The sequence below is a fragment of the Antrostomus carolinensis genome, unplaced genomic scaffold (assembly GCF_000700745.2).
Source record: "Antrostomus carolinensis isolate BGI_N321 unplaced genomic scaffold, ASM70074v2 scaffold24457, whole genome shotgun sequence".
Classification (NCBI taxonomy): Eukaryota; Metazoa; Chordata; class Aves; order Caprimulgiformes; family Caprimulgidae; genus Antrostomus; species Antrostomus carolinensis.
This window is the reverse complement of record NW_010329823.1, coordinates 3,715-17,130: the sequence shown is the minus strand read 5'-3', so window position 1 is coordinate 17,130 and position 13,416 is coordinate 3,715. Positions and strand designations below refer to the sequence as shown.

The following is a 13,416-nucleotide window of genomic DNA, read 5'->3' as shown; positions in this document are numbered from 1 at the left end:
CCTGCTGGATGAACTCCAAAAGATATGTTCCAGTTGCACACCTAAGGTACTCTAACCCCTAATGGGCATTCAGTCTGTGGGACCAGACTATAGCTGGTCTGAAGCAAACTACAGAAAGTCAAGACGTCCGAGATGTGTCTTCAGCACTAGGTCTCTTGTTTTTCTCTGATCATCTGTTTCCATTACACCATGGTCCTGATGGGGACACAGGCAGTCCTGGGTTGGTGCTGTACCGAGCCACTTAGGTGTCAGTGCCGTGGGACTCGGTACTCCAAGTTGGAGGAGGTCTTTTAAATTCAGCCACAGCTGTGCATAAATAGATAGTTTTAGTCTATCTACTGTTATGTGCAAGCAAATCAAGTCCTCCAGTACCTGGTTTACTGGTCAGTGTCAGCTCAAAAGATGGAGGTGACTGTTTTGGAGGTCAAATCATGTCTAGCAAGGGAGTTCAGAGCTTCTGCTAGACTTTAAACCCCTGTTTAGGTTTGCCTGAGGCTTGTCCAGTATGTTCATCAGTGTTCTGGTGAAGACTGCACAGTGTGCCTAGGCATCCTGTTCACTGTTCTTATAGCTGGTGGATTTTTCCTAATATCCAATTAGGAATACTTTGCTAAAAATTAAGCTTTCTTCTTTCTTTGTCATTGGGTAATAGAAACAACAATCCATCCCCGTTTGCCATGTTGCTACTATTGTCATTTTTTTCTGTTTGTTATTAATTGTTAGGAGCTCGAGCAGTTTGTTCCAAGCCTTCATGATATTTTTGTGTGGAAATAGTGTGTGTTGATTCTCCATGTGTAAATTAAGTACTTGCTTTAGAGGGAAAAGGTTTTATCTTTGCCTTTCTTTACATAAGACAGTGATCAGAAAAAGTACTTAAATGAGAAAAATTGGTGTTTTAAATTTGAAATTAGGAAGTTTCTTTAACAATTACAAATTGCGGGTTTTTTTTTTCTCGACAAGAGATAAAACTTCTAAAAGTTTCACTATTTTTTGGAAGTTGTTTCACTTTTTTCAAAAGTTTTTTTTTTAAGGCAAGGTATAGAGCAAATCAGTTTCATTATTCCCCTTTTGCAGATCCCAAGACTGATGCAAACAGGGAAAGCGATAGCTTAAATTTGAGGTCACTGAGAAAGCCAGTGGAGAGCACTGTTTACCTGAGTTCCTCTACTGATCTGATACTACAAATTTAGACACGTCTTTTCTTATTTGAAGTTGTAAATATTCTTCTGTATGTCTATATGAAATTATCTTTAGGTAAGAGGCAGATCTGGTGAGGTTTTCTACAAAATGCTATTGAGTATGCAGTTTAAACCAACTGTATAGTGCATATTTTCCAAAGGAGTGCATTCACTTGCAGTTTTTATATAATTTGTTTACATTATTTTTTCCTAAGGCAGTTCAAGGAAAACAGACTTTTAAAGAATAAGAAACTGAAAGAGATTTGGGATATTTTGGGTGTAGGGGAGGCAGAAGTATAGAAGCCAGAGTCAGTTTAAATTGCCTTTAGAAGTATCTGTGTATGTTGCTTACAACTTTATTGGTTTATGGTGTATACAGTTGCAGGAACGGCGGTATTGGTAGCTCTGACTTTTCCAATGATACTGGAGTTCTTGCCAGTTCTTCTACCACGCCATTTTTGCTGTCTGTTGGATATGGTGTGTTGCCAAAGAAAGACTGAAGAAAACAATGGTACAGATGGTGAGGGAGTACATTTTCAAGACAAGATGCTAACAAAATTGGATGAGATATTAAAGAATGAGCCGTGGAAACTTGGATTCAGCAGAGTAAGTAATGTTAAGCAGGGTAAAAAACATGGTGTTTGTTACATTTGAGCTTCACTGAAGTACAGTGCTATTTCAGTTATGTTCAGTTTATTAACTGGGCATTTGTAGGAGGTAAACTTAGTTCATTTGGAAATGGATGATGTACTGGACTCAGTTTTTTTCCAGTTGGTCTACTATAAATTAATCTCAGAAGATTTAAAAAGCATTTTTGTTACAATCATTTGTTTAGTATTTTTTACAAGGAACAGAAAATTAAATACTTGAGGTAGTTGGGCTAAAAGTAAGAAAGCTAATTTAAAACCCTGTTCAGTTTTACACTGGCAAAAGAGATTTTCTGTTCTTAATACGTAGAACAGTATCTATGCTTTCATAGCAAGGTAAATAAGTTACTCTGTAAGAGGTTATCTGGTTTGTTGGTTCTCCTTTTTTACAATGGATTTGCAGTTCCTGCTTACCTTCCTGTTTTCCTTTGCTGTGCAACTTTGCTGCTGCCCCTCACCTTAGCACTCCTGTACCTCAGATGGGAGCTATAGCTCAATACTTCAGAAATGTGGTTAGGTAATTCCTCTGCTTCAGCCTGGTAGTGCTGTTACTGACAGATGTTCTGACTTGTCTTTAAGACCTCCATTTTCAGGGATTCAGCAATCTAGCCCATGTATTCCACTGTTTCACATCCTTTGATGTCCAATTGGACTATTAGTTGATGCAATATAGACTTGTTCTCTTGTTTCTTGTACCAAGGACCTACATTCTCACTGCATTTTTTTTTATTGCTTGAAGACTCTTTAACTTTTTCTCTTAAGGCTCAGCAAGTCAAATTAATTTTTCTTTCCCTCAATAGTTCGTCTTTTTTGCACATCTCAGTCTTTCACTATTTTGTGGTGGTCTCTGTAAAGATTGTGTCTTTCTTAAAGTATCATGTTCAGAACTGGGCACAGTATTCTGGCTAATACCTTTCCTATGCTCTATTTCTATGTTTTTTGTGCCTTTACTTGAAATTGTGCTAAATTGGTTGTGCCCAAGTTCTCCCTATTACCTGATTTCTGCTACAGTTTTTTTATTTTTAAAGTTTGCTTTATAGAAAAGGGTCACTGAGAGGAATTACCACTCCATCTTACTTTTAAATATCTTGCTTTCATATAGCTTGCAAAGCATTATAACTTTGTACATGATGAAAAATTTTTGTAGACTTCCAAGTTGCAATTTGTATTTACTAGGAGGGATGTTATTCAGCAAGAGGCTAACATCTTCTGAAATGACTGTATGTTTGCTTTTATTCTTTTTGGGGAGAAGATTACCTATAGGGAACTGGGCCTTTCTTACTGTGAGGCAACGTGGACTGCCTTCTGTCAGTGTGAACATCTCCTCTGGAAGATTCCTGACTTGCAGAAGAATGCATTAATTCTGTATGATCAACTGAAGAAACAGTGTAGAGAAATGGGACACACTTACGAAGATCAAGATGAATTAGCTCATTTTGTATCTAAAGATATGTCCATTGAGCATGTTTGGCAATCTCTTGAATTTTTGAAAGATGAGAACGTAGTGATTAGGGAGAAAAAACTAGTGTTTCTGCCTCATCTTTACAAATCTGAAAAAGACATTGCAGTGTGTATAGGTAACCTTCTGTCAAACTGCTCATGGCAACTGGATGTTGATGTGAGAAAGATACTTAACATTTTTGAGACATCAAGAGAAATGGTAGGTAACAAAAGGAATGTTACCCAGGCTCATGAAACAGAACATCTGAAGGAAAATAGTCAGGACAATCCTAACTGTGAAAATCAGTTTCCTGAAAAGGAAGTGGGGTCTGTGGCTGGTACCCAAAGTAAAGCAGGGGGAGACTTAGATCAGGTGATTGCTATGGAAAAGATTTGTTCTAATCCTGTCACAATCATAAGTGGAAAAGGAGGCTGTGGGAAGAGTACAGTAGTTAGCTGCCTTTTTCGTCACTTAAAGCAGATGGAAAAAGAAGTGGAAGCTGCTTCTAAAGACTTTGAAGAAGACCTGGATGCGTCTGAGGAATGGAACACCTTTGATCATCATTGGGAGTCAGAGAATATGTACACAAAAAATGTTTTGAATGTACTATTTACTGCACCTACAGGGAGGGCAGCAAGCCTTTTGAGTGAGAAAACTAAGCTTCCTGCATATACACTGCATCAGGTAAGGAATTTTTTATTTTTTTTTAATTGTGTTCTGAAAGACCTTTTGGCACTGTCCATTCTTGTTTTGGGGGAAAAAAAAAGCTTGTTATTGAACTTCCCTTATGAAATGTGTAGCTATTAATGATAATGCTTAGGTACAGCTCGTCAACATTTGAAAGTCAGTGTTACATTTTGGGGAATCATAAATCAATAATTTGGTCAATCATTTGAAATACATTATTTGCTGTAACTTTGGGGGTTTTTTTCTACTTAAACACATCTCAGATTTGTGCCTTTCTAAGACATCTGATCTTTTTAGCTTCTCATTTATTTATTTATTTTTTTTTAATTAAAACAGAAATACTTTCTAGATGGCAGAGCTGTTTTCTAGTGTCATGTTGCCCAGCAATCATGCTGATACCTGCACATACGTGAAGAGATCATTAGCCCAGGGTTGAATAATAAGATAAATGTCATTCACAGTGTTTTCTTAACTGCTGTTAAATATTGTGCTAATTTTTTTTAGAAATTATAAAGCATATAGTATAAAGCAAATTCACTGTTAATAAACTTAGGTCAAGTATCTGTTGTCCTAGGTAGTGGAAGGTGCCAAGAAGTGTGGAATAACCCGTATAAATCAAAATTATAATAGTGTAAAAAATAATGTGGGCTTATTTTATTTTTGGGGACTGTATAGCTGACTCTTCCCCTTCCCCATGCAATGTTGGGGATTTACTAAGGTCAGCAAATTGTCGTAGGAGATGTTCTATTACTGAGCAACCTAATGGCTGACCTTATATCCTTTAGGGTCCCTAAAAAAAGGATGCATTTCTGTGCTTTTATGGAAGTAAGTGTTGGTAATCTCAGCTAGAAATGTATTCACCAAGGAGGAAAATAAGACTGAATGGTTGAGTCTTGTGAGTCTTTACAGGTTTAAGCTCAGAATTTCAGATGATAGCTCTAAATGCAGCATTAGAAGATACCACATTTTGTCTGCCTTTATAAGACAGTTGCTCACAGTTAATTAGTGTTAGATCTTGATTTATTTTGTTTTGTTTCTAGATCATCTATAGTTTTAAATCGTGGAGGAAGAGTGAACAAGTACAGCCATGGAAGTTTTCTACTGTGACGGTTCTGATTGTGGATGAAGGAAGTTTGGTGTCTGTACAGATTCTTAGTTTAGTTTTAAAACTCTTGTGTGAGCATGCTCAGCTTGCCAAACTTATTATTCTAGGTAAGTGAAACAGCAAATTTGGCATTATACAATATTCAATAATACACAATATACAGTGTAAGTATCAGAGCTGCCACTGGTCCCACTGATTCTCTTAAAATTCCAGAATGTTACATTGTTCTTTACTTGGCTTTGTCTGCTTACTCATAAGGTCAGATGAGATAGATAGGCAGTTTTCTCTCTCAATGGAGATACTCATGGAAGTATCAGTATCTCCGTTCTCTGTTCAGCAGTGTTTTGTCTGATTCTGAAAGTATTGTGACTTCCATGTGGTAGCTTATTACATCTTGCAACTGGAAAACTTTTCTGATTTACTTAAATTTAAAGAAGCTAGTGTTACCACATTAATCACATGTTAGAAAGGAGGTTTCATGTCATTCTTAATGCTAGGATCATCTTATTTTAATTCAGAAAGTTTTCTGCCTTCTCCGAGGTTTGCTTTTTGGCATGCCATTTATAGCATTTGTTTTTAAGTGTGTAACTTTCAAACTGTGTTTGAGTAAGGTGTGATCACTGTCAGTGTTCATCATGCAGAGTGATTTGCACCTGGTAGTAAAGCATTACTGAGTGAGGAATATGAAAAAATTAAACTACACCACATCCTGATTCCCCAGAGTTTCTTAGATTCGTGAAAGTTTTGTTTCATGTGAATTGTATTGAGGAAGCATGTTAATATGTAGAGTTGAGTATTGATTGAGTTGAGTATTTATTAATAATAAATTGAGTATTTATTAATTTCAAGAGTTTTTTTTTTCAAGACAGTTTTTAACAGATGATCTGTTATGGCTTCTTACAAATACTAATTTGCATTCTGTTTAGGTGATACTAGACAGCTACCAAGCATAGAGCCAGGAAACCTGTTAGCCGATATCTTTGAGGGTCTGAAATCCAGAGGCTTTTCTGTGGAACTGCGAACTAATCACAGAGCTGAATCGCAACTAATTGTAGATAATGCATCAAGGTAGGACTTCCTTAAGTATGTAAGCAGCATTCTTGTAGTAGGCCTGGTCCTTTGCCTCCAAAATAGTGCATCCAGATTTGACTCTATAGTACTACTTCTGTTGCAGTCTCTTATTCAGAATCAGTAACACTGCTTTTAAAAACAAACCTCCAAAACAACAACAACAAAACCCCATGAATTTTCCCAGGAGTACATATATATTGGACAAAAAAAATGTGTGTGCTTGAATACTTTGAATTTTCTAGGATGTATTTCCCTATCAAATACTTTCTGTTGTTTTCAAATGAGTTGTGTGTGCACAGATCACTTTAAGCCTTCTGAAATGACTTAACAATTGCGTCTCTAAAAAGGAAGTTTCAAAGACATTGCTGGTATGTGTAACAACAGCTAAAATGGGCTGAAATACATTGAGAGTTTAGATGTCAGGGGCCATTAAGCCGTATTTTCTTTTTATTTTTTGCTGTATTAATACCTAGGACCTCTAAATGTTTCCAGCACTTGCATGGCTTTTGTTCTGGAAATAATCCTTTTACTGTTAGTGCATGACTTCTTTGTTTAAACCTCAGACAACAAAATCTAGGTCTGAGTGCCCAAGACGTTTTGAATTGGAATCTGAGAATATTCTGAACATTTGCAAGATGTCCAGAATGACAAAGTGTTTTACAAATACCCTCACTTTTTTTGTCAGTAACACTTCTGTTACTCCAGTCTGCTACCATTAGAAGAACCGTGTGGGTAATACTAAGTATCTACTGCAATGCTGAAGGGTTTAAAGAATAAATTACTAATTTTTAAAATGTGAAATTAAGTTATGCTCAGAAGAAAGAGTTTTTGGTGTACGTAGTGTAAATGACCAGTAATTTATAAATTATGAACCTCAGGCTGATGCAGATGAAGATACACTGGAATCCTTTAATTTGAAATATTTTTTCTTTTCTTCTTTCCTTCCACTGCTCTGGTCAAGAATCTCTCACCGGAAACTTCCTGAGTTTGATGAAGTGCTGAAAATTCCTGGTTGGAATGAGGAAATGACAATGCCAAGCCCAGACAAGAAATTCATTCTTATTGCTTTGCCTGCTGGTGGGGGTTGTGACAGTACGTGTGTACAGTCAGTTTGTGATCTTGACTTTCCCTTTGGTAAAGCATAGACTATTTGGCTGGAACTAACATTTTGGGAAGATTTTAGTCTAGTTTTGTTTGTGGTATAAATTTAAATACTAGATCCATAGTTTACCTTTTGCCTTCAGTAAGTGCACACAGCAAGACCCATTAAGGGCAAAGGGTAACGCTTAGAGCTCCAGCTCACCACTTGCATTTTGAAGTGGGAGTGACACAGCTTCCAGTGTAATCAAATGTGATCATCTTTTTATGTGGTAGCTGGAACTGTCAAACCTAAAAAGATTAAATTTTTCAGAGGTGATTAATTTGAGTAAACAGCAACTGTAACAGGGTGGTGTGTTGGACAGGAATGTGCTTCCAACTCTAGAATCAAGTTAGGAAAATGGAAGCAGAGGGGACACTAGAATTTCTTTAAAAATGTTTTAGAGTCAGAGTTACAGCCATTGTTTTTGTTTTTTTGACCTTTATTGGATACGTAGAGTGGCCTCTACTTTATATGCATCCAAAACCTTTGAGGGGGATGTGGGGAAAAAAAAATAGTGTGAATATTATCACCTTATCTTACTATAGGAACTTAGCAAGCAGAATACTAAAAATGGATTTCTTCTGTGAAATCTAAATATATAGGTCTGTGGCTTAAAAATGTTCTATCTTTACCTCTTTAGTGTGCCGTATCAAAACTTTATTTTGCATTAAATACACCCTATGCATCTGTTTAACACAGAGAAATAAGGATTTCTCTCCTGCCATGTGACTCTTGTCTCTTAGATTTTAATAGTGGGATAACTGCATGATATTTTTTGCAGGGTGTATATATGTTGGTGTTTTGTGGTCTAGGTTTTTTTTTGGGGGGTGTAGTTTTGTGTACGGTTTGTTTTTTTTGTTATTGCTTTAAACAAGTTGAAAAGTCATTGAAGCAAGAAATAAGCAAAGGCAATTTCATATTGCATTATGCTTTTCTTTCTTTAATTGTTTGTTCTGCATATTTTTATGCCTTACTTTTTATGTCTTCTGAAACAGATTTGCACATTGCCATAAAGACTTTACTTGAAAAAGGACCAGGATTGCAGGATGCCAAACAGTCGCAGTTCATTGCTTTCAGAAGGTAACGGAGCATGCAGGCAAATGTTGAAAAAATTCTTGCTAGCAGCCGCAGTCTGAAAATAGTTGAATGTGTTGCGTTGGAGAGACTAGTGGCAATATCCTAAAATTATTAGAGAGAGCAACAGGCCGGGTGTCTTTTCCTGTACCTTCTGGTTGTCCCCAGTCTCTCCATGGAGAGTTGCTTCATTTTTCTATAAGCTTAATATTATTTTTCACCATGATTTCTGCCTTTGTGTTCATATTCATCTGTACTGATTATGGTAAAGAAACAAAGGATGGACCTAAGTGGTCAGTTTTTGTAGCAGATTCTCTGAGAGCCTGTGCTCTGGTGTTTGCTAACAGTGCAGTGTTCTTCAGAAATGAAAGGTGAGGGCTTGACTCTAGGAGGAACCTGCAAAATACAAAGAAATGTCCATATTCGAACGTATCCCATCGTGCCAGATGTGAATTCTGGGGTATGTGATGGAACATATAAACTACTGACTACGCATGATGCTTCTGTCATAGGTGGACACTGACCAAGTGATGGGCAATACTTAGTTTTTTATTGTGTGATGAGGGCCACATTTAGTCGTATAATCTGGTGGGCATTAGTGCTCCTGCTGGGCAGTGGCAAATGCCTACAGCTTGGATACCTGGAAGCACAATTCTTGTCATTTAAGAAGGGGTGGGGTGTAGGGCTCTGACACACTTTGAAGAAAGATGGGAAAGGTTAGTAATCACCAATAACATGAACCATCACAGGAGTGTGAATAGTATGGATGGCCTCACAGGAACACTGAAGAGACAAATGTCATGTCCAGTAGTACCAGTAGTCCCTAAACTTACACTTCTGCACAAAAGGGTACTTACAAATAAACTCTTCCACTTTTATTTGTGAAGAACCTTTTCTCAGCAATTTAAAAACACCCACTATTTACAAGTTACTAGTGTGCAAATAAGTGATTTATAAATTTTAGGTAGTTCACCTGTTTGTTGCGAGTGCTGAGTAACTCTGAAATAAATTTTATGTCTCCAGTCTGCATTCAAGTACAATACTATTATTAATGATTTTCATATAAGAGTCCTCTAGAATATCTTTCTAGGTACTTAATCTGCATTTAAAAGTTAAAATTCCAGGTCTTTAAAAAAGAAATAAATTTTCTGACTACTTTTAATACATCCACAGACAGAAAATAATGTATCCAGGCTTTAGTTTAGCTTTAGTTTTCTTCTTTATCTTTAAAACCTAGCTAATCTAGGTGTGCATCGCAAACATCCTTGCCTCGCTTTCTATGGTGTTTAGGCAAAACTGTTGCTTTGTTGCTCTATCTTCTAAACTCTGAATCAGCGGTTGCTTTTAATTGTTGGTGGAAGATCATCACAGCTAAATTGGACTTTTTCCATTATTTAGAAATTAGTGCTAATGTAACATTGTATGTGATTGTATGTTTTGTACATCATGATTTTGTTCGTGTTCTTGTTTTCTGTGATTCAGGCAAGATTGCGATCTAATAAATGAACTTTGTTGCCAACACTATTCAAATCACGTAACCAGGTAAGGCAATTTTTCCTATGAACAATCTCACTTCGTTTTTGAAAGTGTTACAGCCAGGCCAACAACCTAAAATAAGATTGTAAAACTTCTAATGTTTCATCTATATCTGATTATTTTTGTTAGAAATCACTTACATAATAATCTTTCTTTGATGGGTTCTTTAATCTCAACCTGGACTGTGAACAGAGATAGCAAACTTTGCCTTTCATTTAAATTGTCATGTGAATTCCAGGATTTTGAGTTACTGCCGAATATTTAAAATGGACATAAAAGCAACTTAAAAAAAAAAAAACCCAAAACATCAAGATAATTATTTTTGCCACTGCGTAATTTTGAAATAAATTCTTTTGAAATATTTTTGGAAGCAGGATTTTGGTGCTACTCCATATTTCTGTTTTTTACCAAAAGGCTTTACAAAAGTTCAAGAAACATATTTTACATGTGAGTGGTCTTAACTGTTTTGAACATCATGAAGGTTTTTAATCTGGCCAAAGTGTAGAAGGGAGAAGAGAAGAAATACAGAGAGATAGTAAATGTGTACTTTGTAAATACGTTTCTTCCTCTTTCTTTCTCTGCCCAAGAGACCATAAAAAAAGACTTATATTTCAAATTGATGACAAGATTTCCTGCACACGGAATACATATCTCAAGGATCTCTTGCCAGACCGTGGTTTTGGAGGGGGTCCTAATCACCATGAATGCAGAAGTGGAGAAACCACCCTCACTACAGAGCCTGCTGAGGAGGGCAAACGACTATGCAATGGAGATATATTTTTTATCACAGAGGTAAGAACTTGCACAAAAAAACCTGGTGGCAACTGATTCAGTTCTTGTTGAATCCCCAGAAAAAAACAATTCACACTTTATAATTTTAGTCCATAATATATGCTTAGTAGTTCTGCTAAACTATTATGTGAAAGGCAAGAAAGAGGCAGACATGCAAGAGAGAATTTTTTTTTAAAAAATCTCTTGAACATTTTTGTAGAATGAGTTTCAGTTGGTCTGCTCATGTCCAGTGTAAATAATTCTGTAAATACTCAGATGTAAATGGATAATGCTTTGAATTTAGGTAGAAAAATAGTCTTAAGTAAAGAATAAAGCTAACATTACAGCCTCAGCTCTCCCCTGACAGAAAACTAAGTTGACCAGAAAATACAGCAACAAAAAGCTCTGGTAGTTTTCTGCTGGGTTCAGTGAGTTGAGCTGTCTTAGCAGATGGTCCAGTGAAGTATTTATATTTGTGTGTGGGAAAGAGGGACTTGCAGGGTTGGTGGGAGAGAGTAGGCTCTTCCCCATTGTGGCAACAAAAATGGCCTCACTGGTATATTTCATTGTACCCTAGAATAATCTGCTTTCTGGGGGTTAAAACTGCCTTTCCCAGCATTTTTCTTACTAAACAGAACGAGTTAGGGTAGGCCCTGTACAGTGTAACTATTTTCCTTGAAAGTGGTCAGTGAAAGATAGCAATCTTTTGGGTTTAGTGTCTTCTGAAACTATTTCACTCAGTTGACATTGTGGCTATTGTAATTTCAGGGAAAGCTGGCATATGGACACACACACATGTATAGACATTGATCAAACTGCTGATAGAAGCTTACTGCTGAGTGTTCTTGTGCTGTTTCTTTAGGATGTAGAAATTGATAAACAGCGCTTACTGACCATCAGCAGCACGTACGGCTCCACATTCACTGTGAGGTATAAGGCACTGAAGAAGCTGTGCCATATAAAACATGCCTGGGCCAGAACTATTCACACATTTCAGGTAAAAATAAAGAAGCTATGAGCTGATAAAACTTTCTCTTGGCTTTATCTATCTTGCTAACACACTCTATTTTCATGTGAAAGACTCAGAAGCTCTCTTGAAACTAAAATTCCTTGAATGGAAGATCGAAAATATTATTGAGAGTGTTCCAGTTGTCTCCAACTTATTTGTTGTTTGGTTTTTTTTTTAACTACTTGCTGGAGACCTTATTTTGATAAGGTGTTCTTAAACATGTTTCAGGGTTCTGAGGAAAAAACTGTTGTCTACGTAGTTGGCAATCCTGGCCGTCAGCACTGGCAGCACGTGTACACAGCCGTGACCAGAGGACGCTGCCGTGTGTATGTTATAGCTGAAGAGCTGCACCTCAGGAGAGCAGTCACTAACAACAGGATGCCCAGAAAAACTCGCTTACAGAGATTTTTGAGAGAAGCAATTGCAGAAACAAGCAGCTGTCCCAAACAAGCTTCCTCTTCCCTGATGAAGAGCTGTCAAAGTCAAGAGCTTGAGGCTCCATCTGTTTCTGTAACTCAAGGTGCTCCTGACCCATCTGAACCTCTGACTGACCTGGTTGAACCATTTTTCAGCAGTTCTCAAAAAAGAAGAGCAGAATGGCAATTTGCAGCAAAGTCCAGGTAAAAGACAACAAAGTGTTGCAGAGAATTCAACAGTAGAAGATTCCCCACTTGGGTCCTCCAGACTTAAGAATCTAACTTTGGGACAACCAACTCCTAGGAAGCTTTTCAAAAGCTAACAAACAGTTATCTGTCCTTGTTGTGAACATTTCCTGAACCTGTTTCGTTCAGGATACTTGGAACGGAGAAGCTGGGTATGCAGGTGATTCTCAAAGGCTTTCCTGTGTTTGCATGTTCTATGAAGAACAGCTTGTTTTAAAGGGAGCCTTTTGTATTTTCAGTGCTCTGATTTGAGTAGGCGATTCCTTGGTGTGTGTGGGTGGTGGGTTTGTGTGTGGGGTTTTGGTAGCAGGGGAGGGGGTACAGGGGTGGCTCCTGTGAGAAGCTGCTAGAAGCCTCCCTGGCTCCAAGTCAGACCCACATCCAGCCCAGGCTGAGCCCATCAGAGATGGTGAAGTGTCTTTGTGGTAACATATTTAAGAAGGGGAAAAAAGTGGTCGCACAACAAGAAGGAACAACCTGCAGAGGAGAGAGAAGTGGGATGCGAGAGAGACTGCTCTACAGCCACCCAGGTGAGTAAGGAAGGAGGAGGTGTGCTGCAGCAGAGATGGCACTGCAGCTGCACAGTGAGATGGTAGGCTGTCCCCCTGCAGCCCATGGAGGTCCATGGTGGAGCAGAGGCTGCACTTGAAGAAATCCATGACTCAGTCTGTGGGGAGCCTGTGTTGGAGCAAGGGACCCAGGGGAATGAGGTGCGCAAGAGCAGAGATCCACCTGCAGCCTGTGGAGGACCCCATGCCAGAGCAGGAGGCTGTGCCTGAAGCCATGACTTTGTGGGAAGCCTGCACTGGAGCAGTCTGCTCCTGAGCTACTGTAGCCTGCCAGAGGGGCCCATGCTGGAGTACTTTGTGGAGGACTGTCCCTCATGGGAGGGACACCACACTGGAGCAGGGGAGATGTGAAGAGTCCTCCCTCTGAGGAAGAAGGAGCAGCAGAAACAATGTGTGATGAGCTGATGGAAACCCCAATTCCCTGTCTCCTGTACTGCTTGGGGGGAGGAGGTAGAGAAATTGGGAGCAGAGCTGAAGCCTGGGAAGAGGGAGGGGTGGAGAAAAGGTGGTGTAAGATGCCGTTTT

At 38.3% G+C, this 13,416-nt stretch overlaps 1 protein-coding gene across 1 annotated transcript in view; it reads left to right on the top strand.

Moving 5' to 3' along the window:
* The window catches only part of HELB (DNA helicase B), a gene marked incomplete at its 5' end in the record, with an annotated part of 13,433 nt that extends 1,034 nt beyond the window's left edge, over positions 1–12,399 (top strand). The window contains 11 exon segments of the mRNA XM_010172729.1: positions 1,558–1,784; positions 3,078–3,950; positions 4,994–5,165; positions 5,985–6,126; positions 7,091–7,221; positions 8,266–8,350; positions 9,827–9,886; positions 10,468–10,672; positions 11,514–11,648; positions 11,889–12,220; positions 12,222–12,399. Coding sequence (XP_010171031.1) covers positions 1,558–1,784; positions 3,078–3,950; positions 4,994–5,165; positions 5,985–6,126; positions 7,091–7,221; positions 8,266–8,350; positions 9,827–9,886; positions 10,468–10,672; positions 11,514–11,648; positions 11,889–12,220; positions 12,222–12,399 — 2,540 coding nt within the window.
* Between the last annotated feature and the right edge of the window lie 1,017 nt (positions 12,400–13,416).